The sequence below is a fragment of the Crocodylus siamensis genome, chromosome 2, assembly GCF_052110815.1.
Source record: "Crocodylus siamensis isolate JL-2025a chromosome 2, ASM5211081v1, whole genome shotgun sequence".
Lineage (NCBI taxonomy): Eukaryota > Metazoa > Chordata > Crocodylia > Crocodylidae > Crocodylus > Crocodylus siamensis.
In genome coordinates this window covers 275,271,038-275,295,624 of record NC_143396.1, presented here as the reverse complement: position 1 = coordinate 275,295,624, position 24,587 = coordinate 275,271,038, and the positions used below count along the sequence as shown (strand labels likewise).

Below are 24,587 nucleotides of genomic sequence, written 5' to 3'. Positions count from 1 at the left end.
CCAAGTTAAAAGTGAAAGTTGCAAGTCTAGTTAGTGCCACATCTTTTTCCCACCTTGCAATGACTTGTAATTTCCCTGTCATTTGCAGTGTCTTGCTAGCAAACAATTATCTTTAAACCTAAGATTCAGGCGTGCATTCAGCTATGCCTTAAACCAACAAGGGGCTGAGAACCAACCTCCCCACCCCCACAGTGAAAGGCACAGAAGCTGGCGATGCTCACAACTTTGTAGAAAAAGACTGAAGACCAAATGCCTGCTTCAGCTATAGGAAAAGTGATATTTGCTCCTGCTATTTGAAAAGTTGTCTATTCCTGAGTTCCCCTACCTACTCTTGGCATGCGATGTCCCAAAGGCAATGTCTAAGCCAAGGGTGGACAAAATACAGCCCATGGGCCGAATTTGGCCTGCCAAAAAATTTTGTCTGGTCTGTAACAGGTCCCTCAGTCATGCCAGCCCAGGTTCTGTGGGCAGGCTGAGCTGCATTGGGGGTGTCTGGCTTTACACAAGTGGGGTGTCAGCCAAACTCACTTCCCAGCCGCCCCAGTAGTAGCAGCAAGTTACAGCTGCTGCTGCCTGTGCACTCATACCTGTCCACCCTGCACCCACTGCCAGGGGCAGGACCTGCACACGTGCAGCCATATGGTGGAGAAACAGTGCCTGGAAGCAGGGTAGGCAGACAGGGACAGGACTGCAGGACAGTAACAACATGGGGCCCAGGCCCAGGGCAGAACCACGATTTGCTGCTCACATGTCCCTGCAACAGGCACTGGTTCTGTGGGCAGGGGCATGCAGGGAGTAGATCTGCTGCAGGCCCTATGCAAGTCACTACCCTACACTCCCAAACCTGCCTTTCCAGCTCTCAGATGCAGGTCCCCGACTACCTGTGGCCCTACCTCGTCCACCTAGCCACATGCCCTGCTCACATGGGTCCCAGCAGGTTTCCATGGAGACCCCGGGATTACCAGGCAGTGTCAGTGGAGGGCTGGGGCCCACAGCAGAGCTGCAATCTGCTCCCTGCGTGCCCCTGCCCACAGAACCAACACCCATTGCAGGGGTGTGGGCAGCAGATCGTGACTCTGCCCTGGCCCCAGGCCACGATTCCAGCCCTACCCACCCATCTCACTACTGGGTGCCACTCCCTGCCCACCTGCCCACAGCACCATCCTAGCCATCCAGTCAAGTGTGGAGTAGAACCACATAGGGAGGCGAGAGTGGTTTTGGGGACTGGGGAAGGTGTGCTGACCCAGCAAAACTCCCTAAGTGGCCCCCCCAGCCCAAACAATTGCCCCTTTGGTAGGGGGAGTGCAAGAACAGCAGAAACATACTGCGAGCAAAGTTTTACCAACGGAAGTAGGAATGAAAATTTCATATTCTGCTCCCACAGCTGGAGCTTTGATGACCAAGTCAGGTAAATTATTCAGAGTAGATTAGAGGTTTCAGGTTTGTGAGCACGTCATCTATATACAGAAATTCACAGGCCTAGGCCATAATCCAGTGAAACCGAGTCAAGCTGCAGGATGACAACACCAAGCACCTGCAGCGTGAATATCCCAGCAGCCTAAATAGCAAGTGTGTATTGCTTTGTAAATAAAAACAACTTCAAATGGTTATTTTACCACGTTCAAGGAGCATCTATTCTATGGTACAGACAGGGAGCCAGGGTTCTAGCAGAATAGCTTTTGACTGGGCCTTGAGGCACTTGGAGTTAAGATATTATGCAGGCTTTGAGAACTTTACAAAAAATACCTAACCTGTCTGGAAAGCTGCTGCCTTGTGGCCACAGGTATCTCTTAGTGGAATTAAAATCAACTCAAGAAAACCAGAGAGAATTTGAGTATAAATAGTGTTGTCAATTTCTGTATTTACATGTTGCCATTGGTGTACATGGCACTTCAGGCACATGACAAGGTCCCTACCCTAGATCTGAGGATTTAAATACAACTATTACACCATCTCAGACACAGCAAAAAGCAAAGAAAAACAATAAAAGGGACATTTCCAAGAACAAGCGACTCAGGGGGAGGGAAGCTGCTTTGTACTGTACTATGAAGTCATGATTGCACATTTGCATTAAAACTGAAAATACAAAAAAGGAAGATACCCCTCAAGTGATCCCCAAAAGAGGAAACTCCAAGGTCAAGAGTTGACTGACGATGGAGAAATCCCAGTATTATCTAACAGGTCACAGTGATCCCCTGAGTCTCAGAGATGACAAAGATCATTAGGGAAGGGGCAAGGCAGGAGAGAGGGTTTGAGGTTTAATTAAAGGGACAGACTTAGGGTAGCCAAGCACCACTGCAATTAGAAAAACCAGACCAATTCATTAAAGAGGATTGTAATGCTGCAGTGAGAATGTGCCCCCCTGCTGCATTCTTCTCCTCTCGTGAGAAATTTGGGATTCAATCAGCCTCAGGCTCAAGTACTGCAATATCAAACCTAATTAACTCCGCACAGGCTACACAGATTGCCAGCTTCAATTTTCCTGTACAATCACTGTCCAGTAGAGCCCTCAGAAGGCATCCTGCCATTGCAAACATTGAGTGACTGAAGGTGATCAGTGACTTGGGGTGGCTTAAGTTTGGGGAGGGGAGAGGGAAAGAGCAATGGCATAGATCAGCAAATTTAAGGGAGCAGGAAATAGTTGAAATATGTATTCCTATACACAGAACTTTACTACTAAGGGTCTTGACGTAAAAAAATTGCAACCATCTGTTCCCTATTATAGTGCATGCAGAGACAAATTAACTGCGACTTTCACCAAGCACTCCTAAATCTACAGATCACTACCATTCTCTCTTGTACCGCACAGCCATGACGAGCCAGCACTTTGGCGTGGGAGAGTGGTAACGGAGAGTGACTGGATACACGTTCTCAAATGCACAGCATCTCAATGCAATCTCAGTTTGAAATCTTAAGTCGCTGTGTTGTCTTGAACAAAGCTTGAATTTCTTGTTATTTATTATTTATGAGAGACGGACAATACAGAAGAGACTCAGAGACCAATACAACTGCAAATGGTATGAAATAAAATGAAATGTCATTGGGTGTCTATTTATCTCGAAGTACCATAACAAACTACCAGTCCTCTGCATTGCACTAACTGTACTTAAAAGGTTTCAAGAGGTTTTTTGCAGGGATGAGGGGATTTCTGTCCACTTAAGCAATTTATTTCCTTTTTAAAAATGTAATGCTGTGCCCAGCATTCATAGGAACTATTATAAGAGTAAAAGTGTTCCATTACTAGTGTTCACCCTTTATGAGAGATGGCATTTAAAAGGAGGAATTGCAAATACTGGGGTCATTTGACCCCAGTATTCTTTCCTGCCATGGCAGGGGGTCGGACTAGATGATCTGCTCAGGTCCCTTCCGACCCTAGAAACTATGAAACTATGAAGCATTCAACACCAAGGTAGCTTTTAATTGCTCTCAGCCCCAATTAGTTGGCTCTGCCATGTCGCAAAAGTCCTAAAATCAAAACTGCAAGGACCCTGTCAAGGCATTCCCAAATGCTTTTCAATGTTATGCTGACAGGTCTCTTTCTGTAAGGAAAGATATCCCTTCTACCATTCAAATCTCTCGCTCACTGTTCACACTCATCTAACATTATGCTTGCCCTGAAGTGCCAAGTCTGTGACATTAGTTTACTGGGGTATAGGACTGGCACATTTGTTTGGGGGCACAGGTGGAAACAACCCACCAAAGGATCAGACTTTGCAGGTGTGATACCAGTCAAAAGTTGGGCCTACTGACTAGCACCTCATTAACAGCTAATGGACTAAACCCTTGGCTAGTGTTTCACTGTAGTCAATACGGTATTTCTTAGATCTCAGCCATGCCTTTTCATCTGAAAGTTCAGATCATGAAAATGCAGCTCCACAGGCTTCAGAGTTCCAGGTAGGGGCTGGGGGTCACCCACCTGGGCACACTTGCAACTGAAGGTCCAAAACAATGAGGTTGTTTCATGTACTGCAGTACCTGCTTTACTGACTGCAGGCTTAACACATCTCGCTGACTTATCTCCTCTGGCAACGGCAATATATAATGCCAAATTCAGCAGGTATTCTTCTACTAATCCTAATGGAGTTAAGCCCATCACATACCAATGGTAAACTGGGCCTTAGTTTCTACTCAAGTAAGAACCCTCCACTGTGGGAGTTCGAAGGCTTATTGGAATGTGGTTTTCTATGAAGGTAAATGCTGACTTGCTGTTTCACACCCAGCCTGTGCCTGCTGAAGACAGCATGAACCACATTTGTTTCTTCAGTGGGAAGAGCAGGAGGGCTCCTTCTGCAAAGGCCATCCAAAAACCCACTTAAGTAGTCTGACAAGGTTCTTTGAGTAAATCTTTTATTAGACCAGCTCAAATAGTTGGAAAAATTCTTTGCAAGCCTTTGGGTACAAATACCCCGTCAGGCTGAGGAAGCATGCAGTGTGAGAACTCTTCCAATTTCAACCCGATTAGTCTTAACTGTAAAAAGGTGCAACAATAGAAGAACAAGGATTCAAGATTAACAAAAAGAGAAATATATCTTGGAAGAATTAAGCTATTTAGCAATGAACAGTGAATTTAACAGATAACTTCAAAAAGATGGGCCTGCAGTCGTTAATGTATGTTCCAACATCAATTACAGGCTCATAGTTTAAATCTTCCTAACTGTTCCCTCCTTGCAATTGTCTGTTAAACACCACAGGGTAAGTTTTCACAAGTGACACCTACATTTGCACACAGCCACTCTCAAATGCTCCTCCTCTGCCCATTTTCAAACATAAACTGAGGGGGAAGGAACTGGAGGACTATTTCACATGCACACCATATACTCCATGCACAAAACTCTGAAAGGCCAGTAAGGCCCTGTGATGCAGAAGCAGGGGGAGGGACACCAAAAAAGGTCCTCTCATTTGTAGTTCATGGCTTTGTGTGAAATCCAAGCTTCTTAGGGCCCTATCCAGATGACTAGTCTAGACACTCATATTTAGGCTTTAAGCACTCCTAAAGCAAGGTGCCTCCTGGCAGTAACCCAAAACCACAAGGCTAAGCACCTAGAATCTCCACATAGTCAGTGAGGAAGAGAGTCAGGAGCTTTGAAACAGGAATCCAAAGGCCAGCCCAGGAGCTGAGGAGGAAGGCACCTATAAGCTAGTAGGAAATGGCTGGCTGAATCCTACTCCCTCTCAGAGCCTTACTCACAGCTGCACTTGAGGCACCCAAAGCCTACACTAGCACCCAAAGGTACACTAGCACCACCAAATCCAATGCAAAGCACTGCACCCCAGCCACCCTCACTCAAAAATACATGCAGAGGTGGTATCCCATTCTGCCTAATAGCTTACTAGCTAGTCACCCAGGAAGTGAAAGACTGGGATTCCAGGACAGGGGTGGGCAAAGTGCAGCCCACAGGCCAGATGTGGCCCACCAGGCCATTCTATCTAGCCTGCAGGGCCCTTAAAAAAAATTTAGAAAATTAATACATCTGTCCCTGGCTGCCTGTCACACAGCCCTCAATAGCTTGCTGAAACTCAGTAAGCGGCCCTCTGCCTGAAAAAATTACCTGTTCTAGGCCCTCATCAACCCAAGGGGATTGAAAACCATACCTCCCACCTTCCTGGAAGGTGCCTTAAGTACTAGGCTATCATACTGGCTGGATGGGACACACTCCATCCCTTTTTTTGAAGCTTAGTTATTGAGCAGAGAAGGTTGCAGACTCATGTGACCAAGAGAAGAGCAGACAAGAAACCCAGTGCATTACTATGGTGAGCAGGGTGTCTACACACGAGGTCTGGGTTCCAGTCCCTCTACTCAGACTATTTATACCTCTATTAGACATTCATTAGATAAAAGACAAAAATAACCCTGGCAGCAGGTTACACAGCATGTGGTCGCCACTATTCCTCCCCCTCTAGCTTTGGAGCAAAAATGATCACAGCTACAGCACTCTGTAGTGAACTGAATGCTCCCTAAGCAAGTGAATGAGCTCTGTAAGCAAGTAACAGATTGGGGACATCAGTGGGTTTAAGCATCTCCCCACCTCTGTTCTGAAACAGAACTCGGAGGGGGAAGAGGAGGAAATTAATTAGACTGGGTTATCCAGAAGCCAAATCAGGGTGTGGAAAAACTCCACACGTAAGCAGAGGTACCTAATGAACCCACATGCATGCATGATTTTGCAGCTGTTAAGGCAAGGCTGACCTAGGCTGCTTTTCGTGACTTGTGTGCCTAGATTCCAACCAAATGTCACTTAGGTGCCTAGCAGACAGATCTGGATCTGGCCCTTGGCTTCTGTAATCAGAATTGTGTGTCAGTATTGCTCTTGTGCAATGACAACTACACGAAGCACAAATAAAACACTGGACACGGACAGCTTATGAGAAACAGTAAAATTGCTCCCAGTAACCGGTGAACACTTTCATTGGCCTTCTATATAGCATTAGGAAAAAAAAGAAATGTATATACCTCCTTTTTGCTCTCCTTGTTTTGTTCAACTTCAATATCAATAGGGTTATTTCCATTCGTTTCCTCCATTTCATCCTCACTGGAAGACAAAAAAAATAAGACAATACCATATTACTTGGCAAATTTTTGTTTCTCCATAACAATATGCTGACAATCATGCATGGATACAACAATCAGGCTCTTTTTCAGATGAATTTTAAAGTCAATTACCCCTTAAATCCAAGCATAATAAACCCACTACACTCATAAGCTTTTACAAAAATGGGTGGTATATTTGAGTAGTATTAAAAAATGTTTACACAAAGGCAAAAAAGGCCACAAGCATTTGCTGGCTGGGAAAGAAAACTAGTCCCTGAATGTTTAACTTCAAGCAACCCACGCCAACAAGGATACAGAATTAAAACAAATATCTTGAACACGAATTTCAGATGATTATTTAAAAAATAATCTAAGTTTTACCACCAGCTGGGCACAGCTTAGTTCTTGCAGCAACCAGCTCAATGTATGTTTGGCACGTGCATTCAAGTCACCGTTAGGATTTTTTCAGGAAGGAACTATCAAGTGCAGAATGGTAATTGGGATGAAAACTGACATCATATTGGATGTGACTGTGGAACATCTAGCCAGTTTGATTTAAAATTCCAGTAAAAATAAACACATTTGGCTACAATTCCCATTAAGGTACATTTCCATGCATTGTTCCTGTTTTTCCTATGCTGCTGCAAGTAGCTGCTTTGTTCAGTGTGGTACCCAGAAAGTACAGAAGTAAACCAATCTGGAGTAATGAACTAATTTTAATATTATTTTTTAAGGGGACCCAGGAAAAAATAATCATCTTATTTTTTTTCCTCAGAGGACCCAGGAAATTCTGCAACCCAGGAAATTAATTATTTTGTAGCAGTCATGATTAGATCACTGCTATTTTCTACAGATCCTCTTAAAATCTCTAGAGTGCACAGTCTGCGTTGACCAGAGTCAATCACTTACCTTTTTCATTTAGTTTATACTTTATTACATGGTGAGAAATCTGAATCCCTCTCCCTCCATCCCCTTGCCTGCTCTTTGTCAGAAAAAGACACATTTCAAGACAGTCTTAACTAAGTTCCATTTTGAATATGTTTGTGCAAATCTCTCCCCAATACAAAGCCAACTGACAGTCTCTTCTGTGGCTGCAGTTATGGTTTAACCATATTACTTAGGTGAGCACGCACACATACACAAAAAAAATCTAGGGTTAGAGCCTGATGAACACCAACTGGAGAACAGATTTTGAAATGACCAGGGACATTGGAGGTTACATGTGAAGTCATCATCTCAGTGTTGATCAAGAATTTGGGAATTCCTCTATTTTGTCACAGAACAGCTTATCAGCACCCAAGGGTCCCCCCATAGCACTAACGGACAAGGAGTGATGGATTGAGTCCTCAGCTTTGCTGCCAAGACAACTGCCAAGGGGGGCCAGTAGTGCTAATAATTTGTGCCTGGGGAGTCACAGAGCAGACAAATGGTGGTCTCTCAGCAGTATATTAGTCACAACTTAAATAAGTGCAGTTCAGATCATAAGGGAACAATAATGGAATATAAACTAGCTTTAGCTTTCAGGCATCTCAGCCTCATGCTCAAGCCACTCATGCAGCACTACCCCTCTTCACGGAGCATATTGAGACAAATCCCTTAATTACACTACCTTATTAAAAAATGAACAGCCAAGTTAAAAACCTGCCAACCCTACATGCTCTTTAACTTTCTAAATATGGAAAGCCAACATCTGTGATCCAACTGCTTCTCTCCAAGGCTGTAAAATCATGTGTAGGAGCCAAAGCAAGACCTTTCTCTGGGTGTGTCTAAGATGCTGTAAACTCCCAATGCAGAGGCACAGACTAGAAAAAGTCCATTTTCTGGACTTTCAGGTCCAGTTTTGTTTGGTTTGCATAAACAGGCTGTTTCAGAGGCCAAGTGAAACCTAAACTCCACTGCATTCTCAAACAATGCTTCTTCTAGATAATTATTTCGCAGCTCCCACTGATTTAAAAAATCTCTACACATTCCACCACATTTCTAGGGATAAAAGAGAACACTAAAATGAAAGAAAGGTTCAAGCCTAAGGAAAGCAAATCAAGTAAGGGAGAAGCTGTTTGGAAACCATATTTTTCCCTGCCTATTCAACCGCTGTCATAGATGCACCTGCAAGATGAAGTGTCCTGCCCGATGTGCAGCATGACTCTGAACTCCACCAGGAAAATGGGCCCCTCCCAGAAGGATCTCCAAGGCATATGAGACAAGGCTGGGGCTCAGCAGTCCTGAAGCAGAAGCCCTTTGAGGGAAGGTTTGTGCAAAACATTATTTAAACTGGGACTGGTATCTCCAAAGTCATATACCAAAAAGAAAGGGAAGGAAAGGAGGCAAGGTGACCCTTCGGTGTATGTGGACAGTATTTTGGAGTAGACTAGGAAAGACACCAGCTCATAAGGACAAGAAATACCTTGAACATAGCAAAATAGCCACTGCTGTGGTGACAACCACAGACAAAGCTGCAGAGAACCTCTACAGTACATCCACATGCTGAGAAGCCATGCTCCAAAGAGCTCCCAAACCTGGGCAAGGCTCCCCAAGGGACACCACAGCTCAAACTGCACTCTTGGTAATAATAACCAAGATTTGGGGCCAAACCTTGCAGGAGGGCTCGGGGGAGATCACCTGTCAGGTTTCAGCCACAAGGGAAGGAGGCGACCATAATGGGTACCAAGCCAAATCAGCTGAAGTTCACCAGCCTAAGGAATCTACAGAGTGCCAAGCATATCCACATCCATATAATGAAAGGATTTTATCAGAGTGAACACACAATCCTCATCCTCCATCACAAAGCTGGCCTACTTGACATTTCCAAGCAACAGAGAATTTATCCCTAAAACCCATCATGCCAGTAGCAGCTTTCTGCCAGGGTAAACGTGTGAAAGAAAGGATTGCAGGACTTCACTGTCATTCTATCACATTACATTCAGAGCTCGAATTTGCCCCTAGTTGCCTCTGTGACCTCCCACGGGAGAGGAATCAAGAGATACAAAGGTATTGAAGGAAAAAAAATATATAGCTGTTAAATTTTGTGACCACAAATTCCTGTTGGTTGTATTGGTTAAAAAAATAAATAAATAAGAAGGCTTAACACCAGAAAGGATCTGAGGGAAATCCTAGCTTTCTTCAGGCTATCAAGCATCTGAACAGCATCATAAAGATATCTAGGTGTGGCAGACCTGGCCTTTCCTGCTGCAAAACATACCTTTCTTCACGTTCCCTTTTTTGCTTACGAGCATGGCGGTCCATGACGCTGGTTTTAGTCCTTGTCTTTTTCCAGGAGTAGTAAAATTTCACCAAGCTGGCTATTGATTTGTCAGGAAGCTGGAAAACAAAAGTGTGTATTTTTTGAAGGTTGACATCACTTGGGTTTCACCTACCTTAGATTTATTTTTGGCAGATGCTTTAACAGGTAGCTGGAAAGTCAGTCAGCATCAAAAGGCAAGAAATGGCCATCCCTACTCTGGATTCTCTCAAGAGGGACCACATGCTGAACATCCTCCAGAAAGGCGCCTCAGAGAGAAGCAAGAGAGGACATAGCATTTAACTACAAGGCCCATATCTAGGACTCCAGGCAGATACCCCCTCTGCAGAAGGGTATCAAGTGCAGCTCCAGCAACAGGCTCTTGGAACAAGGTTAAACAGCAAACAGAGGCACAGATAGCAAATGCAGCATCCCTGAAGTGCAAGCTACTTTTTACATACATCTTTGATGTCTGGTTAAACAGGATTATCCAAGGAATTCACAGGATGAAGTCTATTAAAATCTTGTAACAAAGGAGGCTAAGATATATATCACTTCCTTCAACAATCTAAGATAAGTATGTAGCAAGCTGTAATATATTCAGTTCTCTTATCCTAATTTCATTGTCCCATGTCTACAAAATGACAACCACACCTTAGAGAGAAGTAAAATTGTATTAATGGTGATTCTTAGTTTTGTTTGATGTGGTTACCTGCATCCTGTGACATTTCAGTTCTGTAGGCTCCTCCAAGAGCTGCATGCATCATGCCTACTACTTCACACCAGGTAAGGCTATATGCAATGGTAATGGTAAATAAAGGGCCCGATCCAATTCTCAGTGGTGTGAGAGGGCAGGAGAGCAGCAGGTGAACAGAGCCCATTTTATTCAGGTATCGCAATTTCAAAGTTTGGCTTTTATTAGCTGTGTTCATCAGCAGCAAGATTCTGTGCAAATTTTAAGTAGTTAATAGCTCCAGTATTGTAGGCCTGGCGCATAGACTGTCAATGCAAATCTCTCCGTCACCGTGGAACAAGTTTCAAACCTTTAAGGGGTGCAAACACTGTCAGCTTCCAGACAGGTATCTCCTAGTACCTACAGGCATCCCAGCACAATTACAGGTATGAGGCTATTAATGATGCAGCTAATATAGCTACAAAATAGGACTGAGGCATCGAAAACACTTGCACTTGCTCTCTGTTAGCACCACAATCTGAATGTTATATTTCAATACAAGCGACTGTCAGAGACAGTCCTACAGTCTTAAGTCCTACAGGGCACCACATGCAAAGTAACATAGATCTGGGCAGGACTTCCTGGCTCACTAAGTCCTGTCCCCTGCTGATGCAAACAACAGCAGAATAATCCCTTTCATATATAGGAATTCTCAAAAAATATTAGCATTAATGTTAATGTCTTGTAATGTGCATTCACAAGGTGACAGATGGATGGTATTGCATGTTGCCAGAAAGGCTAATTGCTTTATCATAATCAGCCAACACAAAGAGCCTTTTGCTATAACTGTGTATATTAAATACCTAGGGACTTGGGGGGAGGGGAAGGAACTTCACACACTTGCACTTCAGTACTCTGATGATAGTCAATAAAGATTGCCAACTGCACAGCCAAATCCTATAATCTGGAACAGTGTGGCTGGATGTCATGTTACAGGCCTGCATGAGAAGTTCCCTGAGGCAGAGGAAAACAAACCCTAGAATGATGATAAGCAGCCCATCTTACAGCACAGAAGCCATGGTTTGCACTACTGAGCAAAGTCAACAATGCACAAGCACTGCACTACGGTTCTTCGCTGCACGTTTTACAAGCCAAGCAGAGACCCAGTGTCAAGCACACTGCATAGGTACGAGCCAATTCTCTCAGGGTCAGGAGCATCTAATCAAACCCAGGAAGTTTTACCTACTGACTTTTGATCAAGACAGACAAATATCCAAACCAAGTTTCAGCTTTGTGTGCCCAACTCAAGGGCTGTTCAGAGAAAGGTACGAGAAGTTTTGGTAATGGAATTTCATCTTGCTCTCTTCCCACAGTAAATAAAAAGATTTTTATTCCCCTTCCCCAAAGGAAACGCACAGTTTTCAGCCCAAAAGATAAAGATTATGAACAACTAATATTGACAAACCTCTACTATGTCACTGACCAATGTCCACGTTATACAACTTTGAATATTAAGACTTATGAAATACTAATACTGATAATAAAAATAATAATTATTATTATTATAATGATAATCATTATCATCTAAGAAATGTGATTCTAAAAAAAAGGAAATAAAATCCCAGAAGAAAAATTCCTGGGGCCACAAACTGTCCTCATTATGTATGTTTGAGCAGGTGTATGCAAATGTACATATACCATGTTGAGCACAGGGTCTGAAACCTGTACTAAAGCCTCTAATGATAGGTATGTTGCTTATTGTACTGTAGTAAGAGTGGCACGTCAAAGGCACTTGCATTTTCATAAACAGAACCATTTCTTGAACCTATAAGAGTCAGGCTCTATAAACAGACTCAACATCAAACTAAGTGTTTTCTAGGACTACTTTCAGAGAAACAGAGTAATGAAAGGAAGCAGAAATAATGGTTCCTTTCTACCTCAAAATACCAGATAGCATTTCAAAGACCTAACAGTCATTTCCAGCTTTAATTGTTATGATCATACTTACCATCTGTTGAATTCTGTGAAAGGTTTTCCCATGGAAACTAAAAGCCTGTTCAAACAAGACCTTATCTTCCACTGTCCACTCATCAGGGAACGGAGTGAAGTTCGGCAGGTCAGCCAAGGATTTCTCGATGTTGTGCTTATGCCAAAAAAGCATTCCAAGGGCCTGAAAGGAAAAGAAACAGGGTGACACAAGAAAATGGAGTCACAAAGTATCTGGGGAGGAAAAAAACAAGACGTACATCAGATCTTACACGAATGTAAGTAATCTGTGGTTTGGGCAGTATGCAACAAGAGCTACAATTCTGATCACAGATATTAACTGCTATGAAGCTGGAGCGACTCAACCAATTACAAAAAACTGATCTGACCACCTTCTTCTGGATTCTACAGATTAAGTGAAACCTGGAACATATCATGTAGACAGCAAAAGAGAATAGAGAATAGAAGAGCTATGCCATTACCAAATGCTGCAGCTAAGGAAGTGAAATCGAGAGACGCTAGAAAAAGCTTTGTAACGAATAGGCTGGAAATGTGAATTTACAGCCTGTTCCTACATCTCTGTGAAGCCTATAAAGAAACAGAAGAGTCAAGGGATGATATCTATGGAGTCAATTCCATCAACCACAGTTGTGGAAACCTGTTGCAGGAGAAAGGGGAACGTAGATTTTTGGTTGTGCTAAATCTCCCTGCTAATGAGTCACACCCAGAAAACTAAGCAAGGAATAAAGGAAAGGTCTAGAAAGCATAGGCTAGACCAAAACTACACTAAAGGAAGCACAGGCCAGCCAGAGCATGACTTCCTGCTCATGCTGGTGTCCCGTTATCTTCTATTCAGCTGGGAGGTTCGTTCTGGGGGCGGGTAAGTTCTTTATTCACTGGTGGGGCAGCCCCTGGCAAAGCTGGGCCCCATCTTGCTCATTTTGGCGGCTGCTTTTTGGGGGCTGCTTCCACTCGAGTGCATCTCCTTCTCAATATTGCAACCCCCAGTTTCCGGTTCAGACATGAACTGCACACACTGCACTCCTACCACCTGCAAACGTTTCTCCTCATGACTTCTCTGAAGCATTTTAACAGAGTCACACTCAGAAGGTGCATGGCTACCATGGGTTCTGACACACTGCTCCATCCCCTTCAAGTTTCTTTTGTGCCAGTGACCAACCCAGAGTCATTTCAGGAGGACCTGACTCCAAGGTGTTAAAAACGTGTCAAATGCAATTTGCAGCTTGTTTTGTAATAGCTGTTGAGTGAAAACGATCCTGGATCCGCTGACTAAAATGGAACAGAGTAACCTGCTTATCATATGCAAAAACTCCCCTACTGTGCAGTTTCCTCCCATCCATTGAGGCTGGCAGCGTACCTTTAAGGCAGAGGGGATTCCCCACCCAACTATGCTATGCAAAAATACAGTTCCTTTCTGGGCACCAACTTCACACACAAAGACATTCTCCAACAGTATGACTGTAACACTTGCCATGCCCATCCCTCTTCCTCATGCAACTAGACTCTCCACATTAAATATCTAGGTAACTCCACCCAAACCCTCCCCTTCAGGCATTTCCTTTTTGCTGCAATAGAGACAACGACAAAATCTCAACATGGGATAGTTTGTTAGATCTCAAGAGCTGACAAACCCAAGTAGACAGCTGGGTGAGAAGAACTTAACAGGCTAGCATGGCAGCACAGAAGAAATCTTATAAGTATTAAGGGGTTTTTATTTTGTTTTAAAAGATCCAAGTCTGCCTGGGCAACTTCCTGCATGACCCCTGTTCTTTGTTCAGTGAAACACGCTGTATTGTGAGGGAACATTCTGGGAGGGCGTAAAGCAGTAAATATGATTATAAAAGGGGAGGTTGGTATATACCAATCCTAACAAGGGGCATGGAGTCGAATAATGGTTTTTCTCACCAGCCCTTAAAGCTTGCAGTATTTTAAAATGTAGACACGGCTATCAGCCAAAACATGTTCACATGTGCACAGGTGATCTCCCCACCAGCATGATCAGCAACATTGCTGCCAAGCTCAAAGCCTTTTTATCCATTTCTCTTTCTGTAGAAGGAGTTTGCACTCCTACACATGTGTGAGCACTTGCACTCACTTGCCCCACCTTGTTCATTTTCATGGCTTAGAGATTAAGCACTGCTAAGAAACTCTCTAGGCTTGGGCTGGCAGGCAAGCCTAGCTAAATGCCGACTTGGCTTCAGAGATCTCACAGGCAGCTTTCTAGCCTGCTTGCAGCCAAAGACAAAACCGTTTCATCTTGTTGCAGCTTGTGGGTATGCTGTGGCCCTATCACCCCCACCCCACCACCATTAACAGCTCAGTGTAGGATCCAGCCATAGGGAAGAGGTAAGAGGAGACAAAACAGGGGAGCAGCAAATAGGACATGAAGCCCAACAGACTGCCAGACTCTAAGGTAGTTGTCTGGCCTGCCAGAGAAATGTCTGGCTGTTTCCTGCTCTTGCCTCAGCAAGCTGTTTCTGAAATTGGTAGCAGGGGAGGAAAAGTTCCTCTAAGTCACCGCCACCTCTGCTACCTTCATGCAGTGAAGGCAGTAAAGTCTGCCAGGGCACTGCATCCTTTGCCAAGATCTCCTAGGCCTTATTTATGATCTAGGCCTTGTAAGTTCTCCCCTTTTTTAGACTCAAGAAACCACAAGCAGCATAAGGCAACCTCCTCCCTAAATTCTGTGAATTAAGTAGCATCCCATTTTCAAAACGAAATCCTATTTAATTAGAGGGCTTCTTGTAATAATTCCAGAGAGGCCAGGTAGCGGGAGTAGGGTAATGGACAGGCACGGACTGATGCCACAGCACCGTGGGTGACCATCATTCCTTTAGGCTGCCACCTCCGCTGCGCCCCATGGGTCTAGTTCCCAAGAGGATACATGTTTGGGCAAGTGCTAGGGCAACAGCCATGGGCCAACAAGCAGTCAGCAGTGAAAAATCCTCAAGCTGGTGCTTAGGTTTGAGTGGTTCCCCCCAAGTGTCCCAAAGATTCCCACGCTGTACATGAACCTGATGATTTACTGAGAAAGGGGAAATGCATGAGGAAGTCTCCTTGGGAAAGGCCTTTTCCAAGATACAGGTTGCACAACGTGGGTGAGAAAATGCATTCACTTGTTAATATCTGCAGTTATTTCCTAGTGGGGTTGGGCTAATCCAAGACATGCCGTGAAGGAGCTGTGGAAAGTTCCCTCCTATTTTCACCTGTCTGAGGTGAGTCACCGTGGAGAAACAGAAACAGGGAAACTGCCACAGCAGAGCAGACCATCTGTCCATGCATTCAGACAGGATACCGGACAGCAGCCAGTGCCAGGTGTTAGACTGCTCCGTGAGAGTGGCATCAAGAAGAGGCCCATCACAGATGCAACTTCAGCCTTAAATAAAGGCATAATCGTACTTCTGAAACGCATGTTCAGATTCCTGGTCAGGGCTTTGTGAAGAACCCTTTGCAGCCCTCACACTGCGCAGTGGGCTGTTAGGAAAGAAAGAAGCCACGAAAAAAGAGGCTGACGGGAGGACAAATTTCTTCAGCACTGAAATGAGAAGAGAGCTGGACAGAGAGCAGCCATTCATTTCACAGGTCTCTGTAAGCCTCACAGTAAACAGAGAACTATTACCAGCCTGGCTGATTGCAGGCTCAAATCATGACAAGTGAATAGGGTGAGAGCAGTTGAAGAGCTTAGCAAGTGCCATGACAAGCTGGCAATTAAAGCTCCTAGTTATCAAGCTTAATGAATCAATGTCCCTTAAATTTCTACAATGTCTACCTACCTCTCCCTCCCCACTGTCCCACCCGAACTGTCATCCCACCCACCACAGGCACAAGCTGAGCAGGGGTCAGGAACGAGGTGGGGTTTGTTTTTTTAAATTAGAACTCAGCTTTTTCTTCTTTTTGTTTCTAAAAATATTCAGCAGTTGCTGTTAATCTGCCTTAGCTTTGCTACAAATGTCTGGCAGATCTTCATCTGCTTATGGTGTGAGCTCTCACCTTAGCCAGAAAACACCTCTTCCTTCACTATGTCCTTTTGTGTAGCTAAAGGAAAAATGTGGCTTTGGTCATCTGAGCACAACCCCTTCCCCTCTAAATCACTTATCTTCTGCTCTCATGTTTTTTGCACAGTTATTTCACTGACACCCAAATCACTGTAGACTTGATAAAGCCCAAAACCACTGGTTTTCAAACAAGGATATACATATCCCTGGGGGGTACACAGCACTTTGCCAAGGGGTATGCACCTGAATTTTAATAACAGCAGTGGAGCTTCTGACTGGTTAGTGCACAGTGAGTAACAGCGTTGCTGTGTGCCAATAGTATCAACATTTGCTAAACAGTGAGCATGCAGAGTTGTGTCAGGTGTAGGGGGTACAAGCAGTAATATTTCACAGGTGAAAGTCAGGTTGTAGAGACACCACCTCAATTCTTGATATAAAATAGCAGAATCCAGCCTTCCACTTTCCTCCCCTGTTCCTATGTAACTATATACAAGGTACACTACTGAATCCAAAATGGTTTTCCATGTGCATGAAGCTAGTCACCTGTCTCAGCATTTCTGTGGATGGGCTACAGGTATATGAGAGGAGAGAATGCACACACACAAAATCTTGGTTTCAGTGAAGGAACTACAATGTTGTCATGGACAATGGTTTCGCCCCTAAACTTTAAGCAGCCTCCAATAAAGAAAGAAAAAGTGTTCAAGAGGAAAAAGTGTTTCACCAAACAAGATCAGTCAAATTGCAATGCTGAAGCCCAAAATCCCACTGGAAATAAGAAGAGAGCTTTGCAAGACATCACCAAAAGTGCCCTTTGTCCTTTTAATGATTATCATTGGCAGTAAGGATGAACTGCGTGACCCAAGAAAGAAGCATATCATTACGCTGATGAGTGATAGCAAAAAAAGCTAGGGGAGAGGATGGGAGGAAAGGAAAGAGAACCATACTCTGACTGTTCACTCTAAATCATATTCTGATACCTATTAAAAATCCACTCTAAAAACAAAAATTCAACAAATTCCTATGTTACCTGTTCCATGTTGTATCCATGCTTCTCTTTAGCAATGGCGATGTATTCATCCACTGAAAAAAAATAAAATCAAGAGACACTTATTTTGAAGATATTTTGTATGCAGGTCTCACTCCTCCCACACCCCCCACCAACATTTCTATCTTACAACCAAGATTTTATGTAACCTCATAGCTCAGCATATAAATAACAAGGAAGAAACCAAATTACCTCTTACTCAAATTGCTTACCATAATGGTTTTTCAAAAACTTGTAGGAAGACTTTACCATCATTTATAAACTCATGCAAGCAGTGCCAAGGACAACCAACTATGAGGGGCTTTTTTTTTTGGGGGGGGGGGAGGAGGGGGGAGGGGAGTAATTGTTTGTTTATTTAATATCTCCAGGAGACTAAATTGCAAGCATTACTAATCATTCCAGGGACAGAAAATACATGAGGGGTTTTACCAGAAAAAAGGAATTGCTTTAGGTACAAGATCTCAATTTTTGCCTTTCTGGAACAGGACAGTGCTCTTTCAAGCTGCAAATACATTTAATCAAAATCCATATTCTTACAATCTTGTCACATTTGGTCATTAGCTAAATGCTGTTTAGCTTTTAAGCACCAGTCTCATTCACTGAACCCATGAAGACACTAGTTATCACAACATTTTAGTTTAGAACCAGGGTTTTATATATCAAGTATTTTCAGTTCTCTCCTTCTAACACACACAGATTTAAAAAAAGAATATTCAATGCTTTCTAATACTACTTATATCCAATAGCATTTCACAGTCATTGCAAACACCTTTGCAATTTTTCCAATACCTTATATCTCAGTAATTTGTCCTGACCAAAAACCCGCACACATGTTCAGACCTGAAATAGCTTTTAACCTCTATACTTGAAAAAAGCTGGTCAGGTCTGTATTTTCACAAGTCTGTAAAATGTTGATTGCTTTAAAACTGGAAGCTAGACTTTCCATTAGACAGCTTGTTTGAAGTGACTGGGCTAAATTCACTACCCATGTCAGTCACACAGCCTTCATTCTGTCCTTATGTGCTTAAGTATTACCTGTGCACAGGATGGATGATAAACAAGATAGTTGTCTGTGGGACCACTGACCTGCAGGTAGCACTAAAGAGTGCATTTCAAAAGAGGCAAGGAGACTACAGAAAGCAAAAGAACTGTCTTGTAGTGAAAGCCTGTTACTTGGGACCTGCACAAACTGGGCTCACTCAATCCCTGACAAAGGCTATGGTGTGTGGGGACAAACCACTTAACTCAAAAATCAGTTGCCAAGAATCATCTGTTAGTCCCCCCCACCACAAACCTCCCAGAATTTCCTTTTGCCAAACATGGAGGGAGTGCAGTTTTCGGAAGTACTGAGCACTCAGATCTAAGCGAAGTGGATGGGAGCAGAGATAAATTGGCATCTGTAGAAGGAAGGAAGGGCCTTGTGGGGGGCACCCAAGCAGATTAAGTTGGGCATCACATTTTAAGAGACAAAACATAGCCTCGACATCAGTGCCTCAGCTCCCTCCATTTGTAAAATTGTGGTGATTTGTCCCTATTCCACAGGATCTGTGAAGAAAGCTTCATGAACACTTGTGACAGAATGAGTACCATGAAGGCGCTATGAGGAAACGAGTACTTCCACAGGCAGTGATGAACTGAACAGCGTGCAGTAAAAAGAGGCATGGGACCAGAGAGTGAGAAAAGAACAGAAGAAATATTAAACTGCTGCATCATTTGCCAGGTTTACTTACATCCTCTACACTGAAGGGAGACAGAAGGCTGGACAGAGTAGATCCTACAGAAATTATATGATCATGTGTCACTTCAGACTGTACCTCAGTACATATGCATGAGCAAGCAAAACAGAAGTTCACAGCAGCCATGCGACATTTCCCAGCCTGAGCACTTGACTTTGCACCTTTGACAGATATCTATTTTAATACTGAAGATATCGCACACAAATCATGACATGCTTTATGCAAAAGGCCCCAACCAAAAGAGCTGGGTTAAATACCTGAGCTGAAAATCTTAAGGCAGGCATGGTTCTTTGAGTGATATCTTTTATTAGACCAACTGAGTAGCTGGAAAAAAAAAGTTTTAGGCAAGCTTTTGGCCGCAGTCATCCTTCTTCAGGCGTAAGGAATCTCTGCTGGTCTGAGACTCCAAGGAAAATCTTAAAGAATGTACTAAGTTCCTGAAAACAGACTTCACTGCATTAACCAGCTTTTACTGGAGAAAAAGGATCTACAGTTCCAGATAATATTTAAGCATTTTTATCCCTGAAGATCTATAAAGAGCAGAAATTAAGCACTCTCCCTTCTAATATTACTGTTTAACATCCCAACTGCTACAGAACAGAAATTTAAACTGCCATTTTTTCTGGCCATTAAAGCCTATTATGCAGGGGTGGGCAATTATTTGGCCCTGAGGACCAGATAAGGAGTTTTAGGGAGCTGTTGCAGGCTGTACCAGTATTGGCCCCTCTCCCTCCCTTCCCAAAAGCTCACCAAATGCCTCTATGTGGGACGGGGGCCATTGGGAGGAACTGGTGTGGGTGTAGGTGGTATCTTCAGCTTCCAGTCCACCCTTCTACCCCAAAAAGGGGCTTGGGCACATGCCCTGATCCCCAAGGGAAGCTGCTGCCTGCGTCTGCAGCTGATGCTAGCACCTGACCAGTGCTGATTCTGGCACACAAGCCAGGAGCTAGTGTAAGCTGCAGAGCTGTGCTGTAGGTGTAGGATGGTTGGAGGGGGGAGGGGCTGGGGGGGAGGGGCCCCCCTCCAGGCCATCTCAGGCCTACATGGAGTGGCCGCAGTGGGGAGAAGCCACAGGGCAGCCCCAGCATGGGCTCCAGTTGCTGCCACTCATCATGGGCAGGACTGCCTCCATCTCCCTCCACCCCTCCCACCCAGCCATCCCCCACTTACAGCATAACTCCACAGCTCACACCAGCTCTCAGCCATGCGCTGGAAGCAGTGTCAGGTGGGCACTGGCCATCAGCTACGGATGCAGGCAACTGGTTCCCATTGTGGATCAGGGCATCCTCCTGGGTCCACAAGTGATGCTGTTGCCCCTGTCAGTCCCCATGGTCCCTGGCAGTCACCCCGATCCCTGGGGAGAGCCTGCAGGCAGAGTCCATAGCTACTGCCAGCATGCACCCAGCACTGCTCCCAGAGTGTGGGGCAGGAGCTGGTGTAAGCTGTGAACACAGCCAGGATTGGAGCCAGGACATGCCCGCCCACCTGGCAAAACACAGCAGCCAAAACCACCAGCTCCCTACAGACCGGATCCTATGACTTTGTGGCTACCGACCCATGAGTCAGCTGCAAATCAGTTGCCGGCCCAGATCCAGCCATGAGCCATATTTTTCCCATTCACCCCTGCTATTACGGAACTACCAACCTAGCTAGTAAGAGGGAGTCCCCAGAGCAACACGAACATCAATACACTGAAATTCCTCCATTAAGTTTATGATGAAGCCTAGAGGCAGACTATAAGGGGAAATCTGTCACAGGTTGACAAGAGGTAGAGTGCTTTTGTTTCTGATGGGGGAAAATAGTGTGTGCATGGTGAAGGGGTGTGGGGAGGGGAGCCAGCTACAGAACTTTTCTGTACCAACAGAGGACACTGGGAGACAATAATCTATTGTGTCAATGAGCTCAGGAGTTGAAGGCAGTGAATGAGACAAATTGAGCCCACTTCTGCCTGCCATTCACACACAATTATGCATTCACACATAATTATGCAGCATGCTTGGGCTTAGTGGCAGCTGTCGCATTTTGAGACCCTAGGCAAAGGCCTTGCCTGCATGTCAAGCATTTGCCAACCTAGCTATGCTCACAAACCTCACCAGCAGAGTTGTAAGGGTTCCTCTGCCAGCATAGTTTCCTGAACAGAATACGCTACAGTAGCAAAGAAACTCCTCCCCTCCTCTCAGTATAACTCACAAATCTGCAGTGGAGTGTCTGCCAGCAGAGCTATTATGCCAGTTTGGGTGGGGATAGTCCACCCCCAACCCCTTGGCAGCTATGGTAGAAAGGTTTTATAGCGCACAGTAGGTCAAAGACAAGTGACAGTCATGCAGCAGATGAAATGCACAGCTCCTTTGAAGGTCTTAGTTGCTATTAGATACCAGCTGTTCATGAAGGATTCCTTGCTAACAAGGTGGAGGCTTCCTTTTTGAAAGGCAAGCAGCATGTTCAGCCAGCCCCCTCCCAATACTTCCTACCCACCTGTGTATTGGACAGGGAAACTGCACGCTTACCCAAGGGTGCCCCTTCCTTTCCACAGCTCTTCATGCTCAACAGGCCTCTCTTCTCTCAGCCCTTTGGGAGGGTAAATCAGGCACGAATGACTTAAAAAGGCACAGAGCTGAAAGCTCCCTGCATGCTTCCTTGGGGAGCGTTAACAAACAAACAAATTACCTCTCCCAAGCGTAAAAAGTAGTCAGGGTCCCCAGTGGAAGAGAGGTCACACCCAACCCAGCATCACTGTGAAGAGCAAGGAAAAAAGATGCTCCTCCTCTTCCATCCCAAGGGAAAGAATACTTGCCAAGTGTCCCATCAGTGCATTTCCTCCTGGAAAAACTGTGCCCCACTCCAGGCCCTATATGCTGAGATCCATGTTTAGGGTAGGTGTCCAGTAACCTTTCCTTCTTCCTTCCCTCCCTCCCCCCCTCCACACACCCAAGCCATGTAGGGAGTCAATCAGAAATGTAGGGGCACTAGTGGCAAAAGTAAGAGGACCCCTCTGGGCTGCCAAAAGAAAAAAACAGAGAGAATAAGTAACTGCATTGCTGATGTACTTGACTGCACATATAAGAAGTATTTTAGCAAACTCAAAAGGGTGAAAAGAAAAGGAAAAAAACAAAGAGAAGGAAGGTGGGGGGAAACTTTCAAGAGTATTATCTGAAACCTAAAGGACAATCTTTTCCTAGTTACATCCCATCAAATTAAAACAATGCTACATGGGGTACCTACTTCAGTGAAAGTTTTCCTCTAAATAAACCCTGGCTTGCTAACATCCACCCTAGGCACTGTGTCATGGGTAGGGGACCCACAGACCCTCGAGCGGGTTTCCAGGAGACAGAAAAAGCCAAAACCCGAAGAAAACACAAAAGAAGGCATAGGCAGAACAGCCTCTGCAACCTGAATTCACCCCGAGAGCGAGGTACTGCGGGAGGCTCTGAATGCCTGGCACATTACGTGATGCAACACACTAACAGAACAGGGTGAACTGAGGACACAGCAGCAGCCGGTACAGCCTTCTGTAACGTGCTTCGCAGTATCTGAACAACATTAAAACCCATCAGAGATTCTGGTGATAGATGTATATTTCTTTCCCTCCCACAGGCACACACAAAAAAGACAAAGAACAAAAATCAATTCTAAAACAGACAACATATTTTCAAGATTTTCAATTCCAGAATACGATAGCAAAGACCCCCCCCCCACCCGCCCACACATATATCCGCCCACAGCTTTTATCTCCAGTATAAAAATGAGCAACTGCATTGCTGTCTCAGTATATGCTGAGCTGCAGCACAGACTATTCGTAAAGCAATTACTCCACCTTGTGGCCACAAAGTATTTCTTTAAAAAGGAAGCTGCAGAAAAACAAGAGTATTAAAGGAAATGCTAGTAAAGATGATCTGAAAAGGCAGGCAGGAAGAGAGATAAGATTGACCTGTATAGTCTAAACATTCCCCCCTATGATTTATCCCTTTGCTTTTCAAGAAACAAACAGAAACATAAAAAGTTTATGCTACATTAGAGAACCACGCATCTGCAAGCTGGTTCCATGCATCTGCAAGCTGTGGTCAGTCATACTGTTTTTAAACAGCTTCTTACAATACTGCAATTTTAGAAACCATTCTGGAGTAGCTGAGAGCACAGAGGGAGTGTTAGCCACACTGCAAAAACAAAAAATGCCCAGAACAAAAAATGCATGAGTGACATGCACCAAGATGACAGTCAAGAGAAATTTAGTACAATTTAGCTAGCTACTACTGTCTTCCTTCCAACATAGCTAGAATAAATACAAAAAAGAACTAAGACCACATGAGGAACTTGCCAGAAGGAAAAGCTAGTTAGGGATGTGACTTTCTAACTGTTACAATGAACAAAGCCCCTGTGTAGACCTAGGTAAACCAACAACAAACTGGTCTGATAAGAGCTTGAGCAGAAAAGGTGATTTTTAGCTGAGGTGCCTACAATTATATTATGGCCTTTCAGAAGGAAAACAAAGAAAAGCAAATTATTTGCCCAAGCCTAGTAGCTTCTAGGTTGGTGGGGCCAAGGCACACCAGTTTTTATAGACAACAGAATACAAGAGATCAAGGTGTTTAGCACCATATCTGGCCACCTTTAACTCTCAAGCCTTGAATAACCAGGTATCCATTTACATCTGGCTTAATTTTGGCATGAACCTGGAGAAGGGCCTCTGCAACCTAAGCAAGACACCTTGGCAGCATAGGAACCATACCCTATGCTAGGGCTCTAGCCAACTTACTGTCAATCAGCTGACCATGCCCCAAGCTGACATTACTATACCAGTAAGTTCCTCGGTTGACTGTGCCCAAGAAGCATTTACAGAATAGCAAGTGAATTCCAAAGAATACTAGAGATATTGAGCTAGGTCTCTCTCTCTCTCTCTCTCCACTTCAGAAAGAGCAGCAAGTTTTTAAAGAGTCATGCCTACAGAACTGCTGTGATAGAAGCAGGTGTGCACAGGCGATTGATGGACATGTTGGAGTGGACAGTAGCTCAGGTCTCTTTGGATGAAGAGTGCCACACAACTGTATATAATTTATTACCACCACAAAAATTTTACTCTTACTGTAAAGTCAACTGTGAAAGCTCAGAGAAGTGGTCTCATTCACGCTACAAAAGAAAGTGCCCCTTAGATAGGGGCTAGCCCCTGCAGTGAGGACCTATTTCCCATCCATCCACTTGCCAGTACTTTCTCCCTTGAGCTTAGCTGTGTTCTCAACTGAGGCCAGATTACAATTTGAGTTCCACTTTCACTCACCCACTTCACACAGAGGATACAAAAAAATATATTTAAGCAGTGATATAAATCACTCAAATGCCAGTAGCCCTCCAATACCTACCCACGATTTG

At 44.3% G+C, this 24,587-nt stretch overlaps 1 protein-coding gene across 1 annotated transcript in view; it reads right to left on the bottom strand.

The window, feature by feature from the left end:
- The window catches only part of RCOR1 (REST corepressor 1), a 108,048-nt gene that overhangs the window by 15,721 nt on the left and 67,740 nt on the right, over nt 1-24,587 (bottom strand). Inside the window, exons 4-7 of the mRNA XM_090034065.1 lie at nt 17,470-17,522; nt 12,449-12,610; nt 9,729-9,847; nt 6,452-6,530 (exon numbers count right to left, since the gene is read on the bottom strand). Coding sequence (XP_089890191.1) covers nt 6,452-6,530; nt 9,729-9,847; nt 12,449-12,610; nt 17,470-17,522 — 413 coding nt within the window. The remainder of the gene's footprint in view (nt 1-6,451; nt 6,531-9,728; nt 9,848-12,448; nt 12,611-17,469; nt 17,523-24,587) is intronic.